The sequence below is a fragment of the Drosophila teissieri genome, chromosome 3R (assembly GCF_016746235.2).
Source record: "Drosophila teissieri strain GT53w chromosome 3R, Prin_Dtei_1.1, whole genome shotgun sequence".
Lineage (NCBI taxonomy): Eukaryota > Metazoa > Arthropoda > Insecta > Diptera > Drosophilidae > Drosophila > Drosophila teissieri.
In genome coordinates, this window is record NC_053032.1 from 23,408,640 (window position 1) to 23,436,021 (window position 27,382).

The 27,382-nt window shown below is 41.7% G+C and overlaps 4 protein-coding genes across 39 annotated transcripts in view; 1 reads left to right on the top strand and 3 right to left on the bottom strand.

The window, feature by feature from the left end:
* The first annotated feature begins 697 nt into the window (after nt 1-697).
* LOC122620308 (methionine aminopeptidase 1) lies at nt 698-2,120 on the top strand. Its single transcript, XM_043797705.1, has 3 exons — nt 698-931; nt 998-1,735; nt 1,793-2,120. The coding sequence occupies exons 1-3, from the start codon at nt 778-780 to the stop codon at nt 2,023-2,025; spliced, it is 1,125 nt and encodes a 374-aa protein (XP_043653640.1). The 5' UTR covers nt 698-777; the 3' UTR covers nt 2,026-2,120.
* On the bottom strand, nt 2,058-2,537 carry LOC122620309 (DNA-directed RNA polymerases I, II, and III subunit RPABC5). Its single transcript, XM_043797706.1, has 2 exons — nt 2,337-2,537; nt 2,058-2,259 (listed from the first exon to the last, which is right to left on the bottom strand). Exons 1-2 carry the CDS (start codon nt 2,429-2,431, stop codon nt 2,151-2,153), a joined length of 204 nt encoding a protein of 67 aa, XP_043653641.1. The 5' UTR covers nt 2,432-2,537; the 3' UTR covers nt 2,058-2,150.
* Nucleotides 2,538-2,745: 208 nt separating this feature from the next.
* Nucleotides 2,746-7,164, bottom strand: LOC122621548 (putative uncharacterized protein DDB_G0271606). Its single transcript, XM_043799454.1, has 4 exons — nt 7,008-7,164; nt 4,471-5,031; nt 2,973-4,331; nt 2,746-2,910 (listed from the first exon to the last, which is right to left on the bottom strand). Exons 1-4 carry the CDS (start codon nt 7,011-7,013, stop codon nt 2,746-2,748), a joined length of 2,091 nt encoding a protein of 696 aa, XP_043655389.1. The 5' UTR covers nt 7,014-7,164.
* A 4,918-nt stretch (nt 7,165-12,082) lies between these two features.
* LOC122619803 (calcium-activated potassium channel slowpoke) overlaps nt 12,083-27,382 on the bottom strand; it is a 44,162-nt gene continuing 28,862 nt past the window's right edge. For 7 of the 36 annotated variants that reach the window (XM_043796952.1, XM_043796945.1, XM_043796949.1 and 4 more), the window contains exons 12-26: nt 26,446-26,558; nt 25,197-25,355; nt 24,932-25,008; nt 24,208-24,243; nt 22,010-22,081; nt 18,027-18,101; nt 17,137-17,169; nt 16,878-17,067; nt 16,217-16,282; nt 14,410-14,587; nt 13,836-14,343; nt 13,474-13,610; nt 13,223-13,365; nt 12,933-13,152; nt 12,083-12,869 (exon numbers count right to left, since the gene is read on the bottom strand). In XM_043796952.1, coding sequence (XP_043652887.1) covers nt 12,732-12,869; nt 12,933-13,152; nt 13,223-13,365; nt 13,474-13,610; nt 13,836-14,343; nt 14,410-14,587; nt 16,217-16,282; nt 16,878-17,067; nt 17,137-17,169; nt 18,027-18,101; nt 22,010-22,081; nt 24,208-24,243; nt 24,932-25,008; nt 25,197-25,355; nt 26,446-26,558 — 2,145 coding nt within the window. In that variant the 3' untranslated portion in view covers nt 12,083-12,731. Of the gene's footprint in view, nt 12,870-12,932; nt 13,153-13,222; nt 13,366-13,473; nt 13,611-13,835; nt 14,344-14,409; nt 14,588-16,216; nt 16,283-16,877; nt 17,068-17,136; nt 17,170-18,026; nt 18,102-20,854; nt 20,906-22,009; nt 22,082-24,207; nt 24,244-24,931; nt 25,009-25,196; nt 25,356-26,445; nt 26,559-27,382 lie in introns of all 36 variants that reach the window. The other 29 variants (XM_043796975.1, XM_043796974.1, XM_043796972.1 and 26 more) reach the window with 21 other exon arrangements.

The following is a 27,382-nucleotide window of genomic DNA, read 5'->3' on the forward strand; positions in this document are numbered from 1 at the left end:
GCTCGCGATTTGAGAACATAAACAGAGCAGACAGATAAAGTGAGTGCAAACGCAAACTGTTCCCACCAAGAGCATGCGCCGAGAACAACTGCGGAAAAGTGCCCAACAGGCGGCTGCGTTTGAACTGCCGCCCCGACGGGCGAAAACAAAGGCAACGAATTCACGGGGCCAGTGTCCCTTAGCCAGATCAAAGATCTGCGCGAAGAACTTTCAAATCTTATTTTTTCATTTTCTAATTTCGGAAGATAGTATAATATTGGCAAGAGAAGACAGTATTTACTCTTACTCTGACAATCTTAATCCAAATACAAGTAAGCAATTACTAATCACAATAGTAACCTTTTAAATGTTTAAATATGCATAAAAATGGTTATCAAGGAATATACAATTTTAAACTAAAAACCGTTACTGCCGGCAACTAACAGCCCTGGCACAAGCGTATCGATAAGAATATAACTGATCCCAAGCTATCGAAGGCTGGACAACATCGCATATCGATGTACCGCCATTGTTAAAAATTGAATTTGGTATTTTTAAAATATAAATATTAAATATATAACAATATGTTTTAGAATATCAAACCAAAGCATTTAGATTTTTTTCGGAGCAAAAGCCTAATTTGCTAAATAGCCATATTGCTTGTTGTATTGTAATGTTTTAAAAAGGTATTTATTTTTAAGCTTGCAGGTATTTTCTATCGGTATCGGTGCGGTCACGCTGTGTCAAACTATTTTTAACAGGCACGAAAATTTTTCTTACATTATTTGTTCAATTAGAATGACTCAAAAGTGCGAGACCACCAACTGCGGCAAGGATGCGACCCTACAGTGTCCCACCTGCCTGAAGTTGGGCATCAAGGGCTCCTTCTTCTGCTCGCAGCCGTGCTTCAAAGGATTCTGGAAGGAGCACAAGGCTATTCATGCTTTAGCAGGTCAGTTTTAGAAAGTCTTCGTTCTCAATGAGTTGGATTGCTGACCATGTAATGCTCTTCACTCAGCTGGTGGCTCGAACTCTGCCGAACAGGATGGAGCCTACAATCCGTGGCCGCAGTTCCGATTCACCGGCAAGCTGCGTCCGTTCCCACAGACTCCCAAGCGGACAGTACCGACAGCCATACAGCGTCCGGATTACGCCGATCATCCAGCTGGACGTTCCCTCTCCGAGGAAGCACTCCGGGGTACCAAGATTAAGGTGCTGGACGACGAGGAGATTGAGGGCATGCGAGTGGCCGGCAGATTGGGACGAGAGTGCCTGGATGAGGGCGCCAAAGCCGTCGAGGTGGGCATCACCACCGACGAACTGGATCGTCTGGTCCACGAGGCCGCCATCGAGCGGGAGTGCTATCCGTCGCCCCTGAACTACTACAACTTCCCCAAGTCCTGTTGCACGTCGGTCAACGAGGTGATTTGCCACGGCATCCCCGATCAGCGTCCCCTGCAGGATGGAGATCTCTGTAACATCGATGTGACCGTCTATCATCGTGGTTTCCATGGCGATCTCAACGAGACCTTCTTCGTGGGCAATGTCTCGGAGAAGCACAAGAAGTTGGTGCAGGTCACCCACGAGGCGCTCAGCAAGGCCATTGAGTTCGTGCGTCCGGGGGAGAAGTATCGCGATATTGGCAACGTGATCCAAAAGTATGTGGCCCCACATGGATTCAGCGTGGTGCGCAGCTATTGCGGTCATGGCATTCACCGTGTTTTCCACACAGCTCCCAATGTGCCTCACTATGCCAGTAAGTTTATGAGCTGACAAAAATATATTGGATGTTATTAAAGCTCTTGCTTTGCAGAAAACTCTGCCGTAGGAGTAATGGCCCCTGGCCACTGCTTCACCATTGAGCCCATGATCTCCGTTGGCGTCCAGAAGGCTGAAACCTGGCCAGATGACTGGACTGCCGTGACCGCCGATGGTCTGTTTTCCGCCCAGTTTGAGCAGACACTGCTGGTCAACGAAACTGGATGCGAGATCCTCACTAAGCGTCGCGAGAACAACGGACAGCCCTGGTTCATGGACAAGATGTGAGGGGCGATCAACTTGGGCTAATACACAACTTCTAGGGCTATCGATCAAGCTTTAATTTGTAATTTTACAATAAAATCTAGAGTTTTTATTCCCAAGTCCAGTTTGGATTGTCTCCATTATACCGTTCACTTCTCCAGAGGAGCATAGTTGAGCAACTTCTCTATGAGATCCACGTGGCCCAGGAGCATGCGACGGCAGCAGTACCTTTTCAGACCCAAAGCATCTAGGGCATCTCTAGAATTGGATTGGGAGATATAATATGTAATATGATGAAAAGCGGTGTGGAGAGTACACTTTCCCGCGTGACTTACCCTTCAGTGTATTCCGCTTGCAGCAGACCCAAATACGACTCCCACTTGTTGCCAATGACCTTGCCGCAGGTGAAACAACGGATCGGAATAATCATCTTGTATATTAGGCTATAATTCTTAGGGAAATCACGGAAAATGTGCGATCACAACAATGTTTTTGGTAAAATGTGTTTTTGCTTGTCTTGAGTGTGACCAGAGTACAGAAGTAGTTTAATCCAACCAGAATCACAATGTGTCATGTTATCGATAACAAAAAAGGATCGACATTCAAAACATACGTTACCGAATATTTGAATAAATTAATGGTTATTTTTATTAACTACCGACTGCTCGCTACATGAATGCGTTTTTACAAATGAGTGCGTAAATAAATATTTTTGAACAGCGTCGAAGACTAAATGTGCCTTAACTAATTACTGCTGGCCGTGAGATGCTCGCCGGCCACTTCGACGGAGGTGGATACCTCGAACAAATCTTTGGCTGACTCCTCGCTGTCCTCGCCGTCGCTTCGACCCGCACTGGGCACATCCTCCACTGTGCCCTTTTTCAGATCATCCGACCTCTTTTGCAGTCGCTACAAGGGAAAAGTCTCAAATTGTAGTTATACGGAAGGATCTCTTGTTAGATTTTACCCACCGATTCGGATGCTTCCTCGTCGGGCACAAAGATGCGTAGGGGCGTGTTGGCGCCGAGTTGCTGCTGCACCAATCGCTGGTGCTCCTCGAAGGCACTTGCTGCAGGATCCTGAGCCACCTGTTGCTGCTGGTGTTGCACCTGCTGCGGCGGATGGTGCTGCACTGGCTGCTGCAACTGCTGTTGTTGCTGCTGCAGTTGCAACAGCTGCAGCTGGTGCTGCTGGTGTTGCTGCTGCAAGTGTTGCTCCTGTGCCTGGGCCTGCAGCTCCTCGAACTGCTGCTGTTGCTGCTGCTGGTACTGCGCCTGAGCCCTCAGTTCCTCCAGATGCAACTGATGTTGTTGCTGCTGCTCCTGGGCCTGTGCCTTAAGCTCCTCCAGATGCAACTGCTGCTGCTTCTGCAGCTCAATGGCGGCTTGCTCGGTTTCCAGTTGCTGGCGACGTGCCTCCTCCTCTGCGTACGCCTGAAGCAATTGGGACGACTCGTGGGCATGGCCATAGAAGTTGGAAACCACGAAGCCGCCTTCCGGAACGGAGGCAGTCACCGCCGACGCCACATTGGGCAAGTGGAACGAGGCCGTCTCGTAGGCACCCTCATTGGGATCACCCAGAGCCGGAGCAGCAATAAGAGCAGCATATTGTGGCGCCGAATCAAGCACGGGATGGATGTTGTGATGTGGATCCTTGGCTGCCTGCAGTATCTGCCCATTGCTGGCCACCTCCTGGGTGAGATCGGCGTTCACGTAACCCGCTTCCACCACCGGTTCTGAGCTGGGCTTGAAGAGTTGCTGCTTGTGGGCCGAGTACAGTTGGTTGGACTGCGTCACCAGGTAGGTGGGATTGTAGATGGGTATGTGGGCAGCTGGGATGGCGGCGATAAAGGACTGGGACTGAACCGCCGGTTGGGCATACTGAATGGGATAGATCTCAGGCGCTGTTTGGGCTGCCGTCTGGGCTCCCAAAATCTGAACCAATGGCTGGGCGGGCAGTTGATTGCTCTGGACATCGGCGGGCAGCGGTTTGTTGTTGCTAGGCGTATTGAAGGATTCGGTGGAGGGGCGAATCTTGGTGGTGGGCAGCGAGGGATCCGGATCTGGGGCAAAGAGTTTCTGCGAACCCGAAATGGGATCGCGAATGGTTTGGTCATTGGACTCGTCCTCGTGCACACTGTACTTTGGTGGCAAATATGTCTGGGGACGGGCTGAGGAGGAAGGTGTTTGGATCTGGGAGGGAGGTTTGTATAGGTAGGAGGTGTCAAGATGACCCTCCTCCACGTCCAGGTGATTGTCGGCCAGGTTCGGTGCGGGTACCGTGTAAATGGGTGCAAAGTGCTCGGTGTTGAAGTTGTTGTGCGTGTCCAGCTGTGGGGGATCGGCATGATTGGAGATATGTTATATGTTCAGAGGTGTTGGGAGCATGTAAAAAGTGCAGAATTAGGATTTCAACTAGCAGGATATCACTTGGATTCCCGCTTTTGGATTACTTATGGACTCAACTTACCGGCAGATTCTGCAGCTCGCTGTAGCTCACAGCAGTGGGCTTCTCGTACTTGAAGGGCTTGTCGTATCCGAATGTGGGTTTCGCCTTAGGCTTCGCATTGTTCAGTTTTATCTTCAGTGGTTTCCGTAGAGATCCAGCTGGTTTCAGGTAGACGGGCGAAGGACCACTGAGTTTCATGGGACGCGGTGGTCCGCGCAGGTGCTGATGCTGGTACTGATGCTGTGGCAGATGGATGAGCGGATGCGAGTGGAGATGGGCATGTGAATGGGCGTGCGACAGGACGTGGCCAGGATGCACGGAGTGCGGATGGGCCAGATGGGCGGCATGGGTGTGCGCTCCATGTCCAGGACGACCCTTCAGTACCAATGGCACCGGCTGGTCGCTGCGGATTTGGACGACCAGAGTGCGCTGCTTGCCTGGCGCTCCGGCAGATCCAGGACCTCCAGCTCCAATGGCGGGACGACTCAGCTGCTTGGAGCTCTTCGGCGGCCAGTTGGTGAAGACCAGCGGACGCTGTTCACAGCTGGCTAGCGCCAGGAGCAGGGCGAGCAGCAGGAATGGCTGGCGGGGATGGGATGGAACATTGTCAAAGACCATTAAATCAAAAACTTAATTACGCGTACATACATCGAAGAAAAAACGCCGAAAGAAATACAAAACTTTCTAAGCCCGGCAATGGCGAATAAAAATAAGGGGCGGAGAAGAAGGAGGAGGGTCTTGTAATCGCTGGACAGCAACAAAACTGTAATGGCCTTAATTTGATCAAATTGGCGGTTTTCTAAAATTTTATCACGTCGCCTGCCATCGGCTACTTAACCAAAGCTGCTTAAGCAAACGAGCCAAACAAAGTAGCTTCGCATTTATAAATACTTGTACACATTTACAATATTTATACGGGTATGCCATAATACTTTTGCCCATTTTCCCCGCTTCGATTGCTGATTAAACTTTCTGTCCGCAATGCCGTAGAATGAAAGTGAAAAGTCCGGCGTCGAAATGTCTTCGTTCTGTAATTGTTACTGTCGCGTTGCTCACTTTTCGGTGGGTATTATGCTTCACTGACTCACTTGGTGACACTTTCATTGGTCGCATTTTGATGGGCTTTAGAAACTTACACCATACCATATACATATGGTATATATCATTATTTTGCATTTTTCATACATTTTATATAGGTTAAAGGCAATTGCTCTAATATTTTAGTTCAGGAGATAGATAATTCAGAAGAAATATCATGTATTTTCTTAATGCAATAAATTAAATAGAATGTCAAAGAAAAATAATTCGACTATTTTAAAGAACGTAAAGAAACCATTAAAATAAAGGGCGAGTTGTTCCGCGAAAAGAATGAGTAGCTCTCTGGCACGGCTGGCTTGGGTCTCTTCAGTCTGGTCGAACGAAGGGGAAGTGGGTAATTTGAGGCGGCCAGTGGACATGGCAATTTCACCTGGGCAGCTCCAGCGGAGCCATCGGAGCGGCGGCAATGACAATGGCAATGCGGTGTGCCGTTAGTCAGACGTCAATCAACTGGTGAAATGCCTAGGCGAGTCCAATACGTATAGTTATTGATTACGTGCTGCGTTTGCTTAAACGGATTGCCGATTGCAACTGAAGCTGACTGCAGCGGCGTGGATCGGGGTAATTGCCACCAAATTGATGGCTTATTGTTTATAGAGTGGTTAGTTAGTAAGTTAGTTAGTTTGTCGCCTTTGCAATATGCATAATCGTATGCAAATACCAGTGGCGGGCTGCTGGTGGTGAATGAACTGCGGCCAGGAGACGGATGCCCAAACACCGAAAAGTCTGACAGGGAATGGCCCACGGCGACGGCGGCAAACTCGTTCAACGAAAGTCCAAATGGAATTCGCATAATTTCGGGTTTCCTTTTGGGCTTGGCCACCAGTGCCATTGAACCTGACAAAGGATTTTTGCCAACGGAGGCCTAGGCGGAACTATTGATCAGCGGTATTGATCAGCGGGCTGTCGCCACATCGACGACCATAAACAACGGTGTGGTTAACCCAAATTGCAACTCGAAATGCAACTTTTATTTTAGCGGCAAGCATTTTATTTTCAAGCCCGCTGCACATTGAGGCAGCCTGCGGCTCACAGTTTGCCGCTTGCAACTCACAGTTCGCGATGCAATTGGTGCACGTAAAGCCATCCATTGTCTGGATCTTGGCGAAACTTGGCGCATCAAGTGCTCCCATTGCAAATGAAAGTGCTCGCTTTGCCGGCCACCTTGTAATTTGACAAATATTCCGACGACTTCAATTCAATTGAAGAAGCTACAGCATCATTGTGTAGCGATTGTAATTAATTTCGATTTACAGGTGAAGGTGAACGTGAGGCCAAATTTGAATGCCAATCTGAGACTGGAGTCGTTGATCGCCGAGGAGAAGAAGAAATGCCATTGCATTTGCAATGGAAATTAAAGCCAATCCATTATTGTGTTATGCTGTGCGCAGCGAGAGACTTTTTTAATAACCGCTAATTGTGGCCAACAAACTCACAATCACCGCGTGAATCACACTTACCCTCATCTTGTTTCGGATTTGCTAGAGATTTTCGTGGTTTTATTGTCGGTAAGCTGGCTGGTCGATCTGGTGGATGGTAGAAAGCTCTGGGGCAAATGTCGAGAGACTTCTGGCTTCTTCTGCTACTCCAGCAGCAAATAGATGAAGATCAAGATGGCAATTAGGTATATAATCACGTCAATTAACTTCATGTCAGCGAGCGCCGCGGCGCTTTCTTCGAATGTAAACTGCACGCACAAAAGATTTGAAAAGAGTTTCGAATAAAAATTCGAGGAGCAGCGACGTCCGCACCTGTTCAAGTCGCGAAGACAACTGAGTGTTAGCTGGTTGCTGGTGGCGGACAAAAACCATGTGCCCATCCGCTGGAGTTCCACTGGAATGGAGTGACGACGACTCGCATTGGAAGTGCGCACTGAAGAAAGTGGTCGGATTTTCTTGACTCTGGCGCCGAATGAAATAAAAAAAAACATCATGAAAACAAATAAAACTAGTTTGCAGTGGATAAAGCGCAGCACGCGACCAGCAACTACATGAATTGCCAGCAAGTGGCCGATTAATCGCAACGAAAGTGTTTTCCCATTGACTGTTCTTGGCCGGCGAAAGAAAGGAAAGAAAGAGACAGCGCCAAACAAAAGACTTAGGCAGCGAACTTGTTGTCGTCGCAAGTCAGCACTCGCTCTTTACCTTAAAAAGCAATGCGGACCAGGCGCTCATGATCACGAGATGGCCTCCCAATGCCGCCGTCAGTCACCTGTTGGCCCCACTTTTGTACTCTTTTTTGCTGGGGCAGCAAACAGGAGGAGAGCCACCGATTGACATTACGAAATGTGGCAGGCACAGTGGGGAATTGCAGTCACTTTAAGGCGGAACCAAACAATCTGTTGCGTAAAATATGATATTATTTTTAAAATTTATAATTTTCTAGATGATTGGAATCTTTCTTACATTTTTAAACTCACATTCAACCGCAGTAAAAAAGTTCCAAAGATGGAAGGCCGTTTCCTGCTAGACTCGTGAAAAACTAAAAACATGCGTGAAAACATTTTTGAATTAGTTTTTATAAAGAAGTTGGCCCAATTTGAGCCTACAAGTTTCGTAGAAAAGCTTGAGCTGTATTTTAAGCGATATTTAATGGTAATGTGACTTAATTCAGATGTGTCCCAAAAACAAATGGATGCATTTTCCATTAACAATGGATTCCGAAGAGTAGGCTTCATTTCATACACCAAAGGCCCTTCGATGATAATGAGACATGCTTATGAAACGCACCCCAATAATTGGTCGCATTTTATGCAAGGCGCAACACCCAATTTCTAAACGCAATTGGTCATTGGAATTTTATAACGCCCGGCCTGCCTTTTTTTGGGTCAGTATTTGGCGGCCCAAGCTTTTGGGCCATAAATCAAAATTTCACTTTCATAAGGCTGTTGGTTTGGTGGTAATTTCTTTGCTATTTTTTTCCGTATTTATATTTTATTTTGAAATATTATTTTTAACAAGGTTTTTTAAACATTAACAACATAATATTATTATTATACCTTTTATTTCGTACATTTATCATTTCTTTTGGTTTTGTTTTCGGTTGCGTTTTAGACAAATGTTTAAAATATGCGTTTTTAGCTCTTTAATTTGTTATTTAAAATTTCATTTATTTTTTGTTGTTTTTGCCTTTGCGGGACCGCTTTAAACTAAACTAATTTGTCATTTTATGCCTTCTGCTCTGATTTCGGTTTAATTTTGTTTAATTTCAATGTAAATTAATGATTTTTTATCGCTTTTTTTTACGTTTTATTTATGTCTACGTTTACGTTTTCCGTTGTGTAAATATACCTCATATAAATAGCGAGTAAAAACTAAAAAAATGTAACTACATTAATATGATTTGCATTTTAATTTATTTTTTTGGGTTTGCATTATTTATACAATTTATTTAGCACACATTGCCGGATGTGTATGTGTGCGTGTGCGGGTATCATGTGAAAGTGCTGCGAAATTATAAAAAATATTTTTTCGTTTTTCTTTTTTTTGCTTGGTTTTTAGTTGCTATTTGTTATGTTAATTATGATATCTTAATATCGTTATTCCTTAAAAAAATGAACATTTCCGCCTTAAACCTGTAAAATTATCATATTAGTTTCGGTTTTCGTTTTGGTTTTTAGCTGCAAACGTTGATTCTATACAAAAAATCTAACTACAGTAAAATGCTGCATAGCTTCACATTTACGAGTATGATAATATATTTTATACGTTTTTTTTTTGGTTTGGTTTTTTATTTACGAGTTTTCTACAAAAACCTTTGCACTTACACTAGTTTATACGGCATTGAGTAGTTTGTATGCGACATTATTAATATATATGCATGTAAATATATATTATTTGTTGAAAAACAAAGCTGCTCGGAAGTGTTGAATTGAGCGAAGTGGAAAAATACTCGAAGTAATTATCAATTAACAAATATCAATTATCAATTGGGAAATGCGAATGGGAAAGGCAGCTTTGTCAGCGTGTTTTTCTTTTCTATATTTTTCGATTAATTTCCTTTGATTCAGAGAAGCTTTCTTTCGGATAGTTTCTGGTTTTCCTTGGTTGAGTATGTACTATATCTGCATTCATTTGTTTTTCATTTATGTAGATCTGCTATAGCGTAAACATGATTTTATCAAGTTTCACAACATCGAGAGTTCATTTTTGTTCTTGTTGTTGGGTTCATCGCTGTTGAGTGTGTGTGTGTGTGAGTGTGGGTTTTTTGAGTGTCTGTGTGTGATTATTGGTGTGGTGTAGGTGTATAAGTGAGGTTTCTATAAATTTAATAACTAGTTTATTCATTTAAAAATTATGTTTAACTTTTGGGTTTTCGCTACGCCACGGCCTATTCATCGATTTTTTATTTTCTCTTCTTTTTATTATTATTAATATTATGTTAGGATTGCAAATGCGTTTTGTTGTCGATTTAATAATAAGTTTATCATTAACAATATATGAACTGCTTGTCGCGATAACTAGTCGTCGTAGTTTATGCTAAGCTATGCTATGCTCTCGATTCGTTAACATTTACACTTGACTATTACGTTAATCATTACCTTTACCGTTATCGTTACCTTTACCTTTACGTTTACCATTAGCTTTATCATTATCATTATCGTTACCATTAAATTAAATGTACTTTAATGGAGTTTAAATGTTTCTCACATCGCACGGCTACATACACGTTTACATCAATTTCGAAGGCGCATAATATTCACATATTTTGTTTTTAATTTACGTTCTGGGTAAGCCTAGACTGCACAAAATTCCACTACAAATCAATCATGAAACGAAATGGTAATTGGCTCTCCTTTATTTTCGCTTTTTACTTATAAATGGTTATGTTCGATTTTGGTTTCATTCTTCGTATTAAATTTAAAAGCTCGAATTCGTTTTACTTAAATTTGTTATTCGCTAATCGTGTGTGGAAACAATCAAACAAAACAAATCCAGTGGTTGCTATTCTGTGCCATTTTCTTGTTACGCTTCTTTGGTTTTCCCACTATTGATGAATGCTGTCTGCTCGTTTTTGCTGGTTTCTTTGTCTTTTCTTTTGTTTTTGGTTGTGATCTACATTTAATGTGATTTCTATACGCTTTGGCAGTGTTTATCATTTGAACAAATTACAATTATGATCCGAAAACTCTTGCATTTTGAACGGCAAAACGAAACAGCACAGGATAAACGGGTTAAACGATATCGTACTCGAAATACTTTAGTTACTTATCATATTTACAGGCTATGTACAAAAATCAGAGCGTTCTTTTTGAAAGTTTCGAGCGCAAGTGCGTGAAGTCGGTAGAGAAGTTAGTACAGAAGGGTATAGCCAGAAGTCGGAGTTGGAACTTAACGTTTTCGCCATTTGGTTACCGATTGTATCTATCAAAATTTGTTTAGAACACCACAGTTGCTGCTCGTAAATCGCTGGTAAAAAGCGCACACATTCACATACACTAAAAAATATTACTAACTACGTTTCATCAGCTTTCGTCGCACTCTATATTCCGGCCTAGGTGTCCTCTATATTAAGTGGTATTCAATTATGATTCGAATGCGCTACTTACAATACTTTCTCAGGGTTTTCTCCCCTGCGTGTTTGTTTTTCATTTTTCATTTGTGTAAAGATGTGAATGTAAGAAGTTGTTCAATTTAGAATTAGCAATTAGCAAATTTGACTTGTGTCGAGTGAAAAAGCTGAGACTCCTCTAGTTAAGTGTAGTACTTTGCATATGGTTTAGTATTTGCCTCAAAACAGCCTTGATTGGGCGATTCTGCGGTAGAAGCAACCACGTTTTCTCTGGCTTTCATAAAGGTTCAGGTCGAGCCATATGTGTGTTGGTTTTAGGCATACGAATTAGCTAGCAGATTGTTGGCTTTTAGGTGTTAAGTGTTAGATGTCATTAATCGATATTTGTGTTTTTAGGTTTACATTAAAAGTTGAATGATTACATTATGCTCTGCTCTATATAAATCGTTTTGCGCATGCTCAGAAACTTCTAAATGCAGTTTTTGAATTTTAGCCTCATTGCCTTGTATCTGTATCTCGCTATCAGTATCTGTATCTCAGCCGTAAGCAATCCGCAATGCATTGTTTGCAGTGTTTAATTGGTGTGTTCGATATAAATTGTTGCGTTGTGGCCGCATTTCAGCGACTTAGAGATAGATTTTGAGACATGAGAGTACACAGATCGAGTAGACTTAGTTTGTAGTTTTTGGTAGTTTCTTGTTTTTCGCTCAGTGTTTCCTTGTTTCCTTGTTTAATGTGTAGCTTACCTCACTAATGGTTCCCAATTGCTTACGTCACACCATTGAGATGGATTTTCGTTTAGAATTCAATTTTCAATTGTTTCTTATGCAATGATAGCGCCATGAAGTGAACTCAAAATGTAAACGAAAATTAGTGATAAATGATTCTTGAGTACAAATGTAAATGTAAATGTAAATGATAGTCGACGGCACTCATACGTAAATACATACCCATAAGTATAACTAATGATTGTTGCTTGGAGAACGAAATCGAGGGAAAACCATATGACAAACCAACTCAAAAGTCAAATAATAATAAGAATATTTTATTGGGGGGCACACAATGTTGAATACAAAATAATAGGGATAAACAAGGATAGAAAGTCAACCAATGTAGTGGCAAGACTAAAATTATAGATATACAGAATATGATAATTTCAAGGTTCTAAAAAGGCATACGGAATGATGTGGGAAGCAATCAGTTGGCAGTTGAACGATGGATATCAGGGCTATAGTTCTTGGTCCCCCGATCCGGATTAGCTATATTTTATATGTGTGGAGACAGGCGGCGTTGCCGTCGACGTTGATCTGGTGGTCAGTGGTTCCGGTTCCGGTTGTCTCTTGATTGTTAGTTTGGATGGACAAAATACACCGAGCCGCATGCCTTCACACACATAAATGAGCAGAGCAGCGCATTTCATGGCACGCAAGTTATGATCGTATACTCTAACTTATTAACGCTTTTGATTTCACTTGATTTTGTACACGGTACAATCGATTTACATACAAATATGTCTTTTCTTTTCGCTGCCGATTTGTCGAGTATCAAATATCTTATGCCAATAGGTAGTTGTGGATGCGGTGCCACAAATGCGCTGCCCTGCCCTCGATTAGCTTCTCCATCGTTCAAATGTACGAATAAGGACCATCAGTTAAGGCGCTACACAGTAACAATCAAGAGTTATCATCCTTGTTGGAGCCGCCCCCACCGACCCCGGAACCCTGTGTGTTGGTGCCTCGTCCGCCGGCAGGTGCTCGTACCGCTGGCGGCTTGTACTCCAGGCCCGGATCGAATTGCATTAAAACGAATACCTATATGAAGCACATTATATAGTGGAATGATTACGTATATAATATAGGAGGTAGGTAAGTTACCTGATCTGTTGGCAGTAGTGAAAAGTCATCGGGTGGGTTGGTTATTACATAACGTTTGCTGCTCGCATCACAACTGGAGCTGGTGTCCCTGAAGCGGTATAGTCCGATGCACAGCATTCCGTACGACTTGAGGGCTGCCACAAACAGATCCCCGTACTTGCCGCACTCCCCAAATTGAGCCAACGGACCGTCGTACAGTGAGATTTGACCCACTCGACATCTGAGAAAGAAATGCCATTATTCAGTGATGATATTCAGGATATTGAGTCCTTGTAGAGTCCTCCACCTACCTGTCTCGATTGCTCAGACTCTCCACGGTGCTGTAGCCTCCCCGGAGGCCAGCTCCCTCGGCCAGGATCAGTTCCAGCTCGGGCGTGGCGCCGCCCGTTATCAGTGAGCGGATCAGCGTTAAGGCGTTTTGATTGAAGTAGGTCTATATACAGTTGGGTGTCAAACGAAAGTTTATACATATAACCAAAAACACAAATAGAGGGTAGCTAAGAGGGAAGACCCTTTCAATGAGTAAAAACAAGGACATTACCGTGGACATCAGCGAGTCTAACACACTCACAGCGAAGGCTGTGCCGCAGGCGAAAGGCTGCGTCAGATATAGTTCTGTATCTGGATCATCGTCGTCGTCTTGATCGAGAAACTGCACGTTACTATCATTGACCAGTTCTTTAAACGACAACCAACATGTGAAGCATTAGTAGAGCGCACACTTGAACCGCATTCGTAGCAGAAAGCGGGTGAGCCTGGCCAGGACATAGGATGTAACCACCATGTAACCCATCCCAGGATCCCTTACAGTGCCCCAATGCACACTACCCATCCAAATCCTGGCCAGCCTCACAATCGTTCGGTCGTTCGCAAACTCGGCCAACTTAGTGCGATGCAGTTTACCTGTTATCATGGGCACATTGGCGCCATAGACCGAGCCCCTCCGCTGCAGCACAATGGGACTGCCGGCGGTGGCGCTCAGGTTGTCGAACTCCGGGCCGCGCTGGCTGAGCACACCGATCGTGTCGTCGAAGGTCATGGCCTTGATGTTCAGCGAGGCGAGGATGGCCTCCTTGTCGGCCAGCGTGGGATCGTCGTTGCTAGGAACTTTCGCCGACAGGATGCAGCACATATCACACAGATTGACATTCACCGCCCGCAGGTCGGCGCGACTCAGCGGCGATCCGTTGAGCACCGAGATCTTGGGCAGGTTCTGCAGCATCTTCCACTCGCGTCGGATGTAGTCCACCGAGCCCACGATGACCACGTGCTTCAGCTCGTGGTAGTGGAAGTTGGACGCCCGCAGCGGCATCACCAGATTTCGCAGCCCGATCAGCGGCGAATCGGGATCGGCAAACAGGCACACGACCACGTGGCCGTTCAGCACGGTCATGGCCGCCTGGTTGCGATCCTGTAGAGAAATGTCCAGGTTAACTTTCATTTCCAATTCAATGAAGACTAATAGCACTAGACTTACCAGTATGCAGTCTTCTAAGCTCTTTGCCGGACTCCAGTGGAACATGCCCGTCGAGTCGTACTTCATTTCGGTCTTCTCGAAATCAAAGTCCTTCGACTGGTCGTCCGCAATGCCGGCGGGCAAGGATACGCCGCCGTTTTGATTCTGAGTGCCCGTGCCGGAACTGCGACTCGTCGGCCTAGACACAAGTAGATCGATAGGATAGAGATAGGAGTTAGCCATCGGGCGGTCTGTGCTGGAGCTGGGTTCGATTCGATCATAATGGGTTTTACTTCGATTCAACTTTTGACTTGCATATGCAGATTATCAACCAATTCAATTCAAAAACAAACGCTACATCCAAATGCAAAGTGTTCATCGGAAACGCTACGAGTACGTGTTTCGTTCAATAAATGATGTGAATACTTCAATACGAGTACGTATACTTGGGGCATATTGAATTAAAATGTGATCTCAATATACGATAGTTAAAGATAGAGAGTTTTACGTTTACAAAGATAAATACACGGATAGTAAGATAGATAGAGAGTTAGAGAAGATCATGTGCTAATAACAAAAGTCTCCAAATGAATGCGAACAAGAATTTCAGAATAAATCAATAAGTCACTACGCAAAATGCTCAACTGCTCTATCCGGCGGCGGTTGGGATGTATGGATCAAAAACTTTATATATAGTATATAGTGTATTAGGTGGTAGCCAAACTCCCTCCAGGTGTTTCATTGTGATTCAGGTGCTCGGCATGCGCGAGGGAGAGGCCTCAGTTAATCCATAACCCTTCCGATCCGCCGAACTTGGCATTTTCATCTACAATACTTAATGTGGTTTCTTCTTAATTCAAAAAAAAAGTTAAAAAAATAGAAAGTATATGGTACACAGGTGCAAGTTTTGACACAAAGATGAACACAGGAAGAACACACACAACACTTAGATTGCAATGCAAGTTCAAATGATTCAGAGAAATAGATATAGAATGCAGGAGAAAAATGGGCGATTATTGAGCTTAATGTATGCTTTTGTGGTCTAGAACCAACTTATTTGTATAAGTCTCGAAGAAGAAGTTATAATAAATTGCAGAAGTATCGTAGTCTGCGCCAAAATGTATGCTATGCTTATTGACTGATCCTTTTTCTCAAAATTAGTGGGAAGACAGGTTTCCCTGTGGGAAATCCATATTATAAAACACTTTTCTTCATAATTATTTGCGTACAGTTAAAATATACACAAAACATTAGCACGGCAAATAAATCAGCAATAGGAGAGTTAAAGAAGTTTATTAACAAAAGCAGCTTCAAAGAATATTTAGAATTGGAAACCGTATGATTTACTCATTGAACTCAAAGTAAAGTTGGTACTTATTTGATTACTTTGAGGGGCAGAGAAAGAGAGCTGATATATTAGATGTTAGTAGACAGAATGCTTCGGAATGGAATGCGGTTAGTTATGCTGGGGATAGTTGAGATGGCAAAATAATCATGGGGCGCTCACACATACACACCAACATATACAAACGCACAAACACACATACACATACGCACACAGACACAGAAGACAGCGACATGACAACAGAAAAAAAAACGCACAAATTCGTTATAATTCATTATGTTTAGTACGCGAGTTTGATGGAATGGCATAGCTTTCGATCAATCAATATCAATATCAATGTGTGTCAAACAAAATGCGCATAAGATGTAGTTAGATAAGTATTAACGAATACTAAGGTATAGTTAAAAAAAGGCTTTTGGCTTTTTTAGTTTTTTAGTTGATAGAGTTTGTAAGTTAAAAATCTAGGAAATTATGGACGCATACATGAGCTTTTTAACTTCGTAAGCAAGTTGATAGCCCGCATAAGGGTTAGCATCATTCTCTGGTGGCCTGAAACAAGATGTTGTTCGTTTTTATACATTTAGACTGGTTAAAAGTTAATAATTGGTTGTTTGGTTGGTTGGTTGATTTGTTTGTTGTTTGTTTTGGGTTTTTTATTCGTTTCTCTTGAGTGAGCGAGTGGTTGAGTGAGCAGGTGAGTGGGAGACAGTTAGTTGAGGTGTTTTGATTAGTTGGTTAAAGAGCATTTACATATGTACGAGATACCTAACATATTCATCCTTATCCCTACCATTGTGTGTTGTGTCAACTAAAACGTGTGTGGCAAACACAATAACCATAATTGAGTGTAATCTCTCGCGATCGATTGTTCAATTGTAACGCAACGGAAAAGTGGAAAATCAAACTTGATGCAGCTGCAAACAGAGTTTTCCTAGTGGGTGTATTCATTGAGTTGTCTTGTTGCTTGCTCTTGCTCGATTACCGACTTTGCTTTGCTATATATATATTTGATAACTGAACAGAGTGCTGTTTAATGTGATCAAACTCTATACTTAAGTAGATGGCCTGCTGTTCCACCCCATGTTATATATATAAATATATATAAATATGTACAGTCCCCGCTGGATATGTGCGATTGGCTTACCTGTTGTACTGCGATGGCGATATCACTTGGCCCTCCACCTGCCGGCTCACATTCACCGTGGGCTTCACCTTGTTCACCTGTTTCCCCGCCGCCGCAGCTGCTGCAGCCGCCGCTGCCGTGTTGTTCATGTGATGCATGCCACCTGTACCGTTGCCGGTGCCATTCGGACGGCGCACATTGCGATTGAGTACTGTAATCACAAGATGGTTGCGCACGTGACAATTATATGTATGTGATATATGTTCCAATCGAAACTTACGATTCGTATCTTCTCTGTCACGAGTGATATCACCTGTGGCAGAGGGGCAGTTTATTTGTATCATTTGGCATTGGCAGGCAGAAGCGTTGTAGTTTTTTGTTTGACGAGATCAGAGATAGAGAGCAGATCAATCGATTAGTAAACTTGGCTAGAGCTCACGGTCACGCTGATCAGAGAGTGTGAAGAGATACTCATTGGCTTTAAGTATTAGTCATTAGTTAATCGAGAAAGGTATTTTTGAGCCGCGTGTTGCATGTTGCATGTTGCACTTGATTTAGGTTTAGGTTACTGGATCTTAGTTCTTAGTTCTTGTCGTTATGTGATGCTTTGTGTGTGGTTGCGACAGTAATAAACAAAATTGTTAACAAGCAGATTGGTTATGCAATTGAAAACAAAGGCACACCGAGTGATGTGTACAAATAAGTAAGTTAAGGTAAATAGACATCGATATGTGGGTATGATATAATACGGAAGATATATATCGGTTCTTTAGATTAGAGAGTATATCAACGAGTTACATTAGCAGAGGAACGAGTTCTGTTCAAGAATCAACGCAAAAACAGAGTTATGCAAACGAATAGCTAAACAATTATCATGGGTTTATCGATTGGATTGGATACATTTTCATCTCTTACGTTTTTTTAACTGAGGCAAAAGCGAACCAAGGCAAACGAAATCGTGGGCAAAACTGATAACTGAATTGTGATCTTGATCTTGATCTTGATATTGGGTGTGGGTGTGGATGTGTGTGGGTGTGGGTGTGTTATGTGAGACTGGGTAGCTGCATTGCTGGGCTATCCACCTAAACACCTCCGATTCAAAAGGACCTTTCTGTGGATCTGATCTCTGACTGATACCAAATTGAGTGTTTGTTCGAGACGAGACTTTACCCGATACAGATCCACGCACATGCACCCGCTTGGGCAGCTCTGGAGGCGTAAATGTGGGTGCAGGATGGTGTTCATCTGTAAAATACGGTGGTTCGTTATCACACAGCTCGGCAAATCAGATTCGGTGTGTATGCAATTTTCTTGTGTGTTATTTATATGGTCAAGCTTTTTGTTTATGTGAAGCTCAAAACTGCTTTTGAATATACATCAAATTCTTTTTCTGTTTTCTTTTTTGTTTTTTTTTTTTTAATTTTTTTTTAGGGAGGATTGTGTTTGGTTTTTGTAAGAACTGAAGCGGTAAGAGTATTGGTTTGTGTTCAAAATAAACACGAAATTTGAGAGAAAATCATAGAGAAATTAGTCTGACTCTTGGGAAAACCCAGGAAAACCTGACGAACTCAAATCAAATGAAAAGTGGCCATCTGAAACTGGCCGAAACTAAACGAAAAGTGTTCAAGATGGTCGGGGGATGGTTTTCTTTTTTTGGGGATTCATTTTAGGGTATTTGCTTTATAGAATATATCGAACAAAACATGCAAATAAATATGAGTTGGAACAGAACTGGTGATGGTGTCATCTTACATTTATACAAACGGTTACATAATATACGAGTATATAGGTAAAAAGAGTATACATAGGTACAAACAGAGCTAAGCAAGCAGTGGTATATATTGGTACGCTGGTTATAGGGATACAAACCAAATCGGTTAAAGCTTGAAGCATTATTTAAGCAACACGCTGACTAAGTGCGGATTACAAGCTGACAAGCTGAGTAGCAAGATAGGCAATGTTCTATATAGTCATCAATAGCTGGTTTTTTTTTGGCTCACTGGATTTCAGTATCCGATTATCAAGCACTTAATACTTAGGCTGCTAGGAACTGCTAACACCCACTTAAAGAAGAACTTCAAACGATCTCTCCAACTACGAGTTGCACTATCTAGTTTATCCCCAGCTTCTGACTTCGGGGGCTGAATGAAACGATCATTGATGGTCAGCAATTGAACTGCACGGAATTTGGAATTTAATCGCTCTCTAATTGGAATCTCCTGTGCCCCGGAGGATTGGGATTGGTGCAGTGCTCGGGGGATGAGGAGGAGCTGCTTGTTTTATGTTCATTTTACTGTTTTGGGTGGTTGTGATCGAATATTGGCTCTAATCATTGGCTCAGTTGCTTTGCTTTCTCAGGTCATTTGCATTTGATTTATTTATGTTGATTTATGTATGGCTTAAAACTAAAACTGACGATGGCTCTAATTTAATGGGGTTCTCTCTTTTTTAAACGAGAAAATATAACGAGAAATAACCGAAACTAAACCAATGTACAATACAAATCACGAGATTCGAAACGAAAAACGTGCACTGGCACATAAATATGAGGGGAAATTTGTCAAAAACTCTAGTAATTGAAATGATAACGAAATGTTTTCGACAAGTACAAATGCGATATTGAAATTGATGTTCTTATTGTTCTGGTATGGATATACAACAGTTTGAGTTAGTTTGACTTACTTGACAACGAGTATTCATCGTCTTCTACACACACACACAGAGACATATAAATAGGAGTATTTATTGTAGTTGTAGTAGTTGATACGGAACACGAATGTGTGAGTAGGGAGGTACAATAGAAAGATGATAGGTTTACATATTTGAAATATTATATAGAAAGGAACATAGGTCCGGGCGTAGAAGATCGGATATGTATATACAAGTAATACAGAAAATAAGTAGAGTGTAGAGTGTGGTAGTGTGTTTCAGGACTGCAGGTCCTTAGAACCCGAAGTGTTGTGTTCATTGGAGTGTTGGTGTCACCACTTAGTATACATATCATATAAAGAGGAAACTTGAAGTAGTTGTTTGGATATGACATAGTTGTCCAAAGATACGTGAACGGTTAGAATTTGTTTCACGAATTAACGATACTATACGACATGATATGATGCGATACGATAGATACAATACAATATGTAGTTAACGTTTGTACAAGATACTTTACGATATAGTAGGAGTACGATTATTATGTAGAGTATGTAGACTCGACTTGATAACAAAACGAATATTATGGATAGTATGGAGCTCATACGAAAACACAACGCTTGAATCGATTATGGTTACTGAATATGTAGTATCCAAACAGTTGATTTCCAATATTAACTGACTCAAAGCGAAGTTCGATTTGATTTTCTCTTGACTTTACTACACACACACACGCACACTAGGGTTAAAGTTGAATACGAAACAGTACACAATTACTAGAACGAACGAGTAGAAACGAAACATGTAGATATGTGGGTGTGTGTGTGTGTGGGTTGTGTAGTGCATTAGTGTTGGAAAAGGGGGCGGTTGGTTATTTGGGGGGCGGGTCCAGGGACTTTGTGTGTTCTTGTGTTGGTGTTTCGTGTTCTGTGTTCTGAGTTCTGAGTTCCGACAAAGATTGATTGATTTTCGATTGTTTGGCTGCCTGATTGATTGGCTTAGTTTTCGATTGGTTTGCTGAATGGCAAATGGCATGTACAGCTGAACAATAGCAATTAGAGTTGGTTAGTTAGTTTGTAGTTAGTTGGCAGTTAGTTTGGCGCTATAAACATGTAATTGAGCATTTTAACTTGGTTAGCGGGAGAGTTTATAGGGCGAATGTGATGGTAAATTTCGGTTGCCAATTGGAAATCATGTTGGGTTTCGTGGTTTCTGGTTATGAGATGTATAGGTATGTTTCGTATGCTTATCGGTAACAGTAGAGTAGTGGAGACAGAGACAGGAGATAGAGATAGAGAGAGACAGAGAGAGAGAGAGAGAGAGGTAGAGGTAGAGTAAGTTATACGTACTTGCACGCCCAACCATTTGTACGGCTCGGACGCCTTTCCGGAAGGTGGCCACTGTTTTTGTTTCATGAAAACAGAATTTTATAGGATCGTGTGAATAGGTAAATGATGGCAAGGTAATGATTGTTGCTTTCAATATAATTTAGTACTTTAGTTCATCGTCTTCTCGCAATACTGCGCCAGCTTATCATTGGAACATCATTCAACGAAAATGATGAATAAATCATAGGAAATTAAATACGCTATACGAAAATCATATGTAAAATCACACGGCACACGTTGTACTTGAACGTTCGTAAATAATATATTATATTTATGTAGATATATTCATATGTGGTATGCAGTTTATGATCATAAGTAGATATATGTATGCAATGTATATAAGGAATATATACTATGTATGCTTTCTGTTTATTATGACACTATACGCGACTCTTGGGCGAACCAAAACCAGAAATCGTAGCAAAACTAAATTAGTTCTATTATAGGTGTATGTTATATTTATACTGAGTACGATATAGAGAGAACGATAGAGCGATAGAAGGAGCAGGAGTACGAACTGAATTCAACTCTTAGTCTAAAACTTATTTACTCGCAGTTCCCCGGTTGGTAGTATCAATTCTATGCCCAGTTCCTCACAATCTAATTTAAAGGTTTCCCAGTTTTCCAGCCAAATGATGCGGGGTTCGGTTCTTGGCGGGGATTCGTTGGCATTTAGCAGCTAAGAGCTTTTCATGGTTTTTAGCATTAACTAAGGCACACAAACGCTGACGGTTGTACATCAATTTAGTTATGTTGATTTAGTTTCCAAGTTCAATTAGTTTTCAAAGGATACTCCTTTCTCAATGAATTTGGCAAGCCAAATCTCAGGAGCGCTAACCAAAGTTCATATAGTTTCTTACGAAATATGGAACTAAAGAATTTGCAATTGTGTATGTTTTTCGGATCAGCGGACTTTTACTAGTATTCAAATTGATTTCGGTTGTCGCTCCTTTTAACTTTTAGGTTGGTTTGGATTAGGTTCAGGATTAGCAGCAACAAATAATTCTTTTGGCTTGGTAGTATATATAAACGGATATTAATACTGGATAGAGCGCCGCATATCGCAAATAATTGTTGGTTTGGGATTCGTTTGTGGAAATGGATTTGAAAGCGTACCCTCCATTGTATTCATCACCGACGTGATGCCTTGGTTGACCATGCCCGTCTGCATCATAATCATGCCCACATCTGCAAGATGGTTACGTTTTTGGTTGGTATTTGATAGATACTCAGATAGACACTTGCTCATACACACAAACAAATGCACATATGTTTATATAGTTCAGTTAGGTGTAATATATCTGGGATCGGTATCTGGGATTGGTACAGAAACTTAAGCTCTAGGCACTACGAACTGCGTTTCACATATGCAGCTGCAACACATTGGATCCCGAATTTGATTTCTCATTGATTCGCTGGTTTCAAAGCCATAACGCAGGCAACGCAAACTCGGCAAACGTACTAACTACTTAAGAACATTTGCAGCTAAGTTGGGTGTTTACAGATTAAGATTAAGATTAACGAATTCACAGAGTATAGGTTGAGATTGTTCTGGTATTATGCTACATAGAAGCAAATACATAACTTCGGTTACTCTCTGAAAACGCCATGTTAACATCTGCCGTAACCTGATCTAATTATTATTTACACTTTGGCTTTGCAGCTACAATCGCAGTTATATACAATCGCGTTAGGTATATAAATATATAAATATATATATTTTAACTTTAAAATGTAAATAGAGATCGGTGAGTGAGGTGAGTGCCACGCCAAGAACACAAATCAACGGAAAAGTGTTAGGGGATTCGTGAGGACGGCGCAGCATTTCAAGAACTTAGGTCTACCGTTAAGTATTAATGATAATTTAGTCATAAGTATTAGGAAGAGTATTTAAATTAGAGCTGGATGCTGCAAAAGTGAGTTAAAATCGATCGAAAATAGAGTATAATCTTTCATATTAAAGGTTTTTCGTATGGTGAATGGTGTGATAGGATGTAAAATTGATTGTTGTGCTCATTTCCATGCACTTATTTTGATCTCGGCTTATTCTCAACACATAAGTATAAAGTACAAAGATTAAGAGGGGATTACAGAGACAGAGAGAGCAAAGGCGAGGATTTGCGAGACAGACTTTTAAAAAATGTGCAGTTTCAGGATTGGAACAAAAATCGATCATCAAAAGAGGGCTATCAATGGGGTGTGAGGTTTAAGTTCATAAAGAAATATAGATGGTAAAGAGGTTCTCATGCCTTTTTTAATGAAATACAAAGCTGTAATCGAGTTGCAATGAAGGCTTGAGTTTTAAAAATAGAAAAACATTTGAATAAATTTGAATAATTTGCGTGGCGCCCGTTCTCTTCTCGAATGTGGCAGCTTTGCTTTTGTATTTCACTTCTTCAGGCTGGCATATTACTCATACGCCCCGTAAAACGCAAAATGCACTTTTGAACTCAAAATCGTGGGAGTCCACTATCATGGTGTTACTCTAATGGATTTCTGTTTGGTGATGGTTAAAGGAAAAGCGAAGAGGTTTTGGTTAACATTTCTTGCTGGTTGACTGTGGCTGTAGTATAGGTAATCAAAGAACTGGGGTTGCATATCGCACAAACATATTTACAAGGTCGATGGTACGTTATGTTTTGTTTGCTGCGGGACTTAATCCACGTTGGATAGTTGTATGGGATAATAAATAGTTAATCGTTATAGGTGTGGGTGTATTTAACTCTTACTTCGTGGGTTACAAAGAGGCGCATGTCAAAACAAACAGTGACCAAAATGGAACTGCACATGGGCAAGGTAATCGGGCAGGACGAAATGGCTTGTTGTTCAGATATATATTTATAAAAGAGTATATGCAGGGTGGTTATGATATAGGATACGTCGGTTTTATGTTTAGGGGCTGAGCACAATGGGTCGGGCCAATGGTTCGCCTTGCAAAATCGTTTCAAAAACTAAAGACAAACAATCAAAATCAAAGGAAAAGTCTTGATTTTGTTGTGCTCTTGTGGTTGAGGTGAGGTGCTGATAGGAAACTCAACTGGGGATCGTTTTTTTCTTTTTTTGGGAATCGGGACCTTCGCTTTGCTTTTTTCAATGTACAAACAAAAGGTAACGGGAGTATGCAAAATGTACTTTATACAAAAGTCGGAATCGGTATCGGTTGGTATTGGTTTTGGTATTGGTATTGGTATCGGGTAAAACTTGAAAACTGAGAAGTGTTTGTGTGGTTTCAAGTGTACTGGTTTTTATGTGGGCAAGATTAGAGTGTGTTTTCTTGTTGTTCTTTGGATTATTCGGCTTGTATCTTGATTTACCTAAGTCATCGAATTTGCTCCTGGGCTGAACAGTCACTGTGGGACAAAGTTATGGCATTGGATTGTATTATTTGGTATTAAATTCGATTCGATTTCGGTTTAATTGGTTGTATTTGGTTATGTCACGTTGCAAGTGCGGCACACACAGTCGCACACACACACGGATATGTGCGAGGGGTGTTCGAACAGTTGCAGCCATGCCAATGGGTTTTGGTATTGTTGATTCGGTTCGATTAAACATAGTTATAGTTATAGTTAGTTGTTGTGATTGGTTGTTGCAGTTTTTTGGTATTGATTTCATTGAGAGCGAGGCCACACGCGCCAACACACATACATAATAAATATATAATAAAAAACATGGATATTTATGTATAAAAATATGTAAGAATATACGAATAGTTTCATGGTGGAGAGGTAAAATATTTAGATATTTAGATATGTAGATTCATAAGTATTAGAAAGATAGCGCCTTATACCTAGAAACTGCCTCAACATTCGCTAGTTCCTTCTTACAAACTAAAATCGAGTTGTTACTTTCTATCGTTTCTCTTGGCTTTTTCGATTCTGGCTGTCTTCGAAACGTTCAATTCGATTCGATTCACAAACGAAACAACAAATCAAATACATATTAAAATCAAAACGGATAAGTTAAATTAAATCCATAGATACATAAAGACTCTAAAAAGATAGCTGTGGCTACTAGTTGGTACAAGGGTTTGCTTACAGTTTTTGCATTTGCATTTCTTGATCAGCGTCTCGTCCTTGATGTCCTCATGACAGGCTTTGCAGTAGAACCAGGCACTAAACAAAATTTAATTTATAAATTAAAGTTTTGGATAGATATATATGATTGAGTCTGGCTTGCACTTTTTTATAAACCATATTTTGGAATGATTACAATTGATAATATGCTACGTAGCAAACATATATTGGAGAGAAAAGTGAAAACCAGATGGCGCCTAAAAGGGACTTGTAGGGTGACCTCTTACCGCTTCACCTCGTCGGCGCTTTGTGCTATGAAGAAACCCTGGGTGTTGGCCTGGATTTTGGCCCCCCGCGGGTTGATGGAAATCTTGCTGTCCGCCCCCTCCTCGGCGCCCTTGATCTCGATGGCCAGCAGCAGGAGCTTCAGTTTGGAGAAACACAGTCTAGACGCGGGGAAGAGGGGAGTTGATCAGTGCCCGATCGCCCGATATCGCTTCAACTTAGCCTAGTTATTTGCTTTACAAGTAAATTGAACCTAGTTTTAGTATGCTACAAAGGTGTAGTCGAACTCTCTCAAAAACAGGGCATGCATATTGTGTGTGTGTGTTTGTGCGTGGGGTGTTTGTGAGTGTGTGTATGTGTCGGTGTATTGGTGAGTGCTCTGAAAGCGTACACTGTTAAAAAATCAATAAACAATCAAAACGCTTGACGAGTCAAAAAAAGGCATGCTCGGCAAAATGCTTAGTAAAAAAAATGCTAGTTAAAAAAATGAATGTTTGAAAAAAATCAAAACTACCGACAGTGAATCATCATCATCCATTGCCAACTAGGGTACACTCTAAAAAAAACATTCTGCACATGCAATGAGTTCGGGACTTCGGAGGTGGAGTCACAAGTGGAGCTGTTCTGTGGGTGGGGTCTCTAGAATTATTTGCAGTGTACGTGTCTGACGCTCTACGAATCGCAGCGAGCGGAGTTCGGAGTTAGCAAGCGATTGTGGCGATCGGATGCGGATTACAATTGCAGTTGCGAATACAGATACGAATGCGAATACGAGTACGAGTACGGATACGGATACTATCAGGTATACGGATACGGTATATGCAGTTTGAGCCAATCGAAATGAGTGTGGGTTTAATATACAGGTTGTTCAATGCGTTCGCCCCCGATAGATTTGATCTCGGGTTCTCGATACTGGTGGAGCTAAATTGGATCTTTCAGTGGCTATGGTTCTAGAGTATGGGTTTTTGATATATATCGAGATACATGGCCAGAGGTGGGAGAGTGGGGAGTGGCGACAAACATTTGTTTAGTTGTTGGTTGTTGTTATTATGAGGAGAAGGAGAGTAAATCAAACGGAATCGAATCAAGTTGGTAAATAATAGGAAAAAGAATTGTTAAACAAACTTATTTTGTACAATGCAAAAAGTTGTAGTAGTAGTAGTAGTAGAAGTAGTAGTATTTTTTATACAGTTTGCATATAATTTTTTGGTTTTAGTTTTTTTTTCGCTATTTTCTCATTTTGAGTCTTACTCGCTGGCTTGTGGGAATGTCATGCCGGTAAATGAAGGTGATAGGGTTTCGGTGTACATCTCACACCCTGTACCTTGAAGATAATCATTTTGCCAGGCCTGTGTGTCTGGTGACTGAAAGTTAGAAAATGGTTTTGTTGTGGTTGGCATTTAGTAAGTTCGCTAAAGTAACTACTTGGCGCATTATCGGTTTGGTTCTAATTTATTTGTTTGTCTGTTTTGGTTTTTGGTTTTTGGCTTTTGGTTTTGTGTGGCTGTGGCAGGTGGTTTTTTTATAAAGTTTTTGGGGAACAGATCCTACGCTTTCTGGGACTACGGCACACATTTCAACAGCTGGCGAGTATCGGTGCTGGTTGGTGTGGATGGTGCTTTTGTTTCTGGGTCAGGCATTGCATACTCTTTGGCTTTTGCTTTGGCTTTTACGGCATTGGCTTTGGCATTGGCTTTTAACTTTTGGCTTTTGGCATAGAAATACTGCTTCGATCTCGGGGTTATCTTTGGTGGCATTCGGTCTGTACACTTTCTGGCGATTTGGCGAACTTTACAGCATTGAAGAAGGCACGAGCATTGGGAGGATCATTGGCACATTGGCATCAAGACTCAACCGAACCGAACGTGTGTCAAATGAGCAAAAATCAAAAGGTCGAAACTGAAAACCATCGGGAACGGAAAAGAATCAACTCAACTGAAAAAATGCACGCTGCAAACTTAGAGCTTAGAACTGTTACTGAGATACAAATAGATAGATTGATTTAGAGAAAGATTCAGAGAGAGATTCGGATAGATCCGCTCACACAGATACCATACATTAGCGATTGGCTGTGTGTCTGTCTGCTGTGTATCGGTGTGTGTATGTGTGTGGGTGTGTGGGTGTGTGGGTGTGTGGGTGTGTGTGTGTGTATGTGTGTATGTGGTGTTTGTTTGTCCTTAAATAAATA

Bases quoted from the DNA above. Each gene is read 5' to 3' on its own strand.
- LOC122620308 (XM_043797705.1), top strand. From the start codon at position 778: ATGACTCAAAAGTGCGAGACCACCAACTGCGGCAAGGATGCGACCCTA. The intron at 932-997 runs GTCAGTTTTAGA...CTCTTCACTCAG, and splicing joins GGCTATTCATGCTTTAGCAG to CTGGTGGCTCGAACTCTGCC. The intron at 1,736-1,792 runs GTAAGTTTATGA...CTTGCTTTGCAG, and splicing joins CAATGTGCCTCACTATGCCA to AAAACTCTGCCGTAGGAGTA.
- LOC122621548 (XM_043799454.1), bottom strand. The intron at 4,332-4,470 runs GTAAGTTGAGTC...GATCCCCCACAG, and splicing joins GCGAGCTGCAGAATCTGCCG to CTGGACACGCACAACAACTT. The intron at 2,911-2,972 runs GTGGGTAAAATC...TTTCCCTTGTAG, and splicing joins ACGAGGAAGCATCCGAATCG to CGACTGCAAAAGAGGTCGGA.
- LOC122620309 (XM_043797706.1), bottom strand. From the start codon at position 2,431: ATGATTATTCCGATCCGTTGTTTCACCTGCGGCAAGGTCATTGGCAAC. The intron at 2,260-2,336 runs GTAAGTCACGCG...ATCCAATTCTAG, and splicing joins CAAGCGGAATACACTGAAGG to AGATGCCCTAGATGCTTTGG.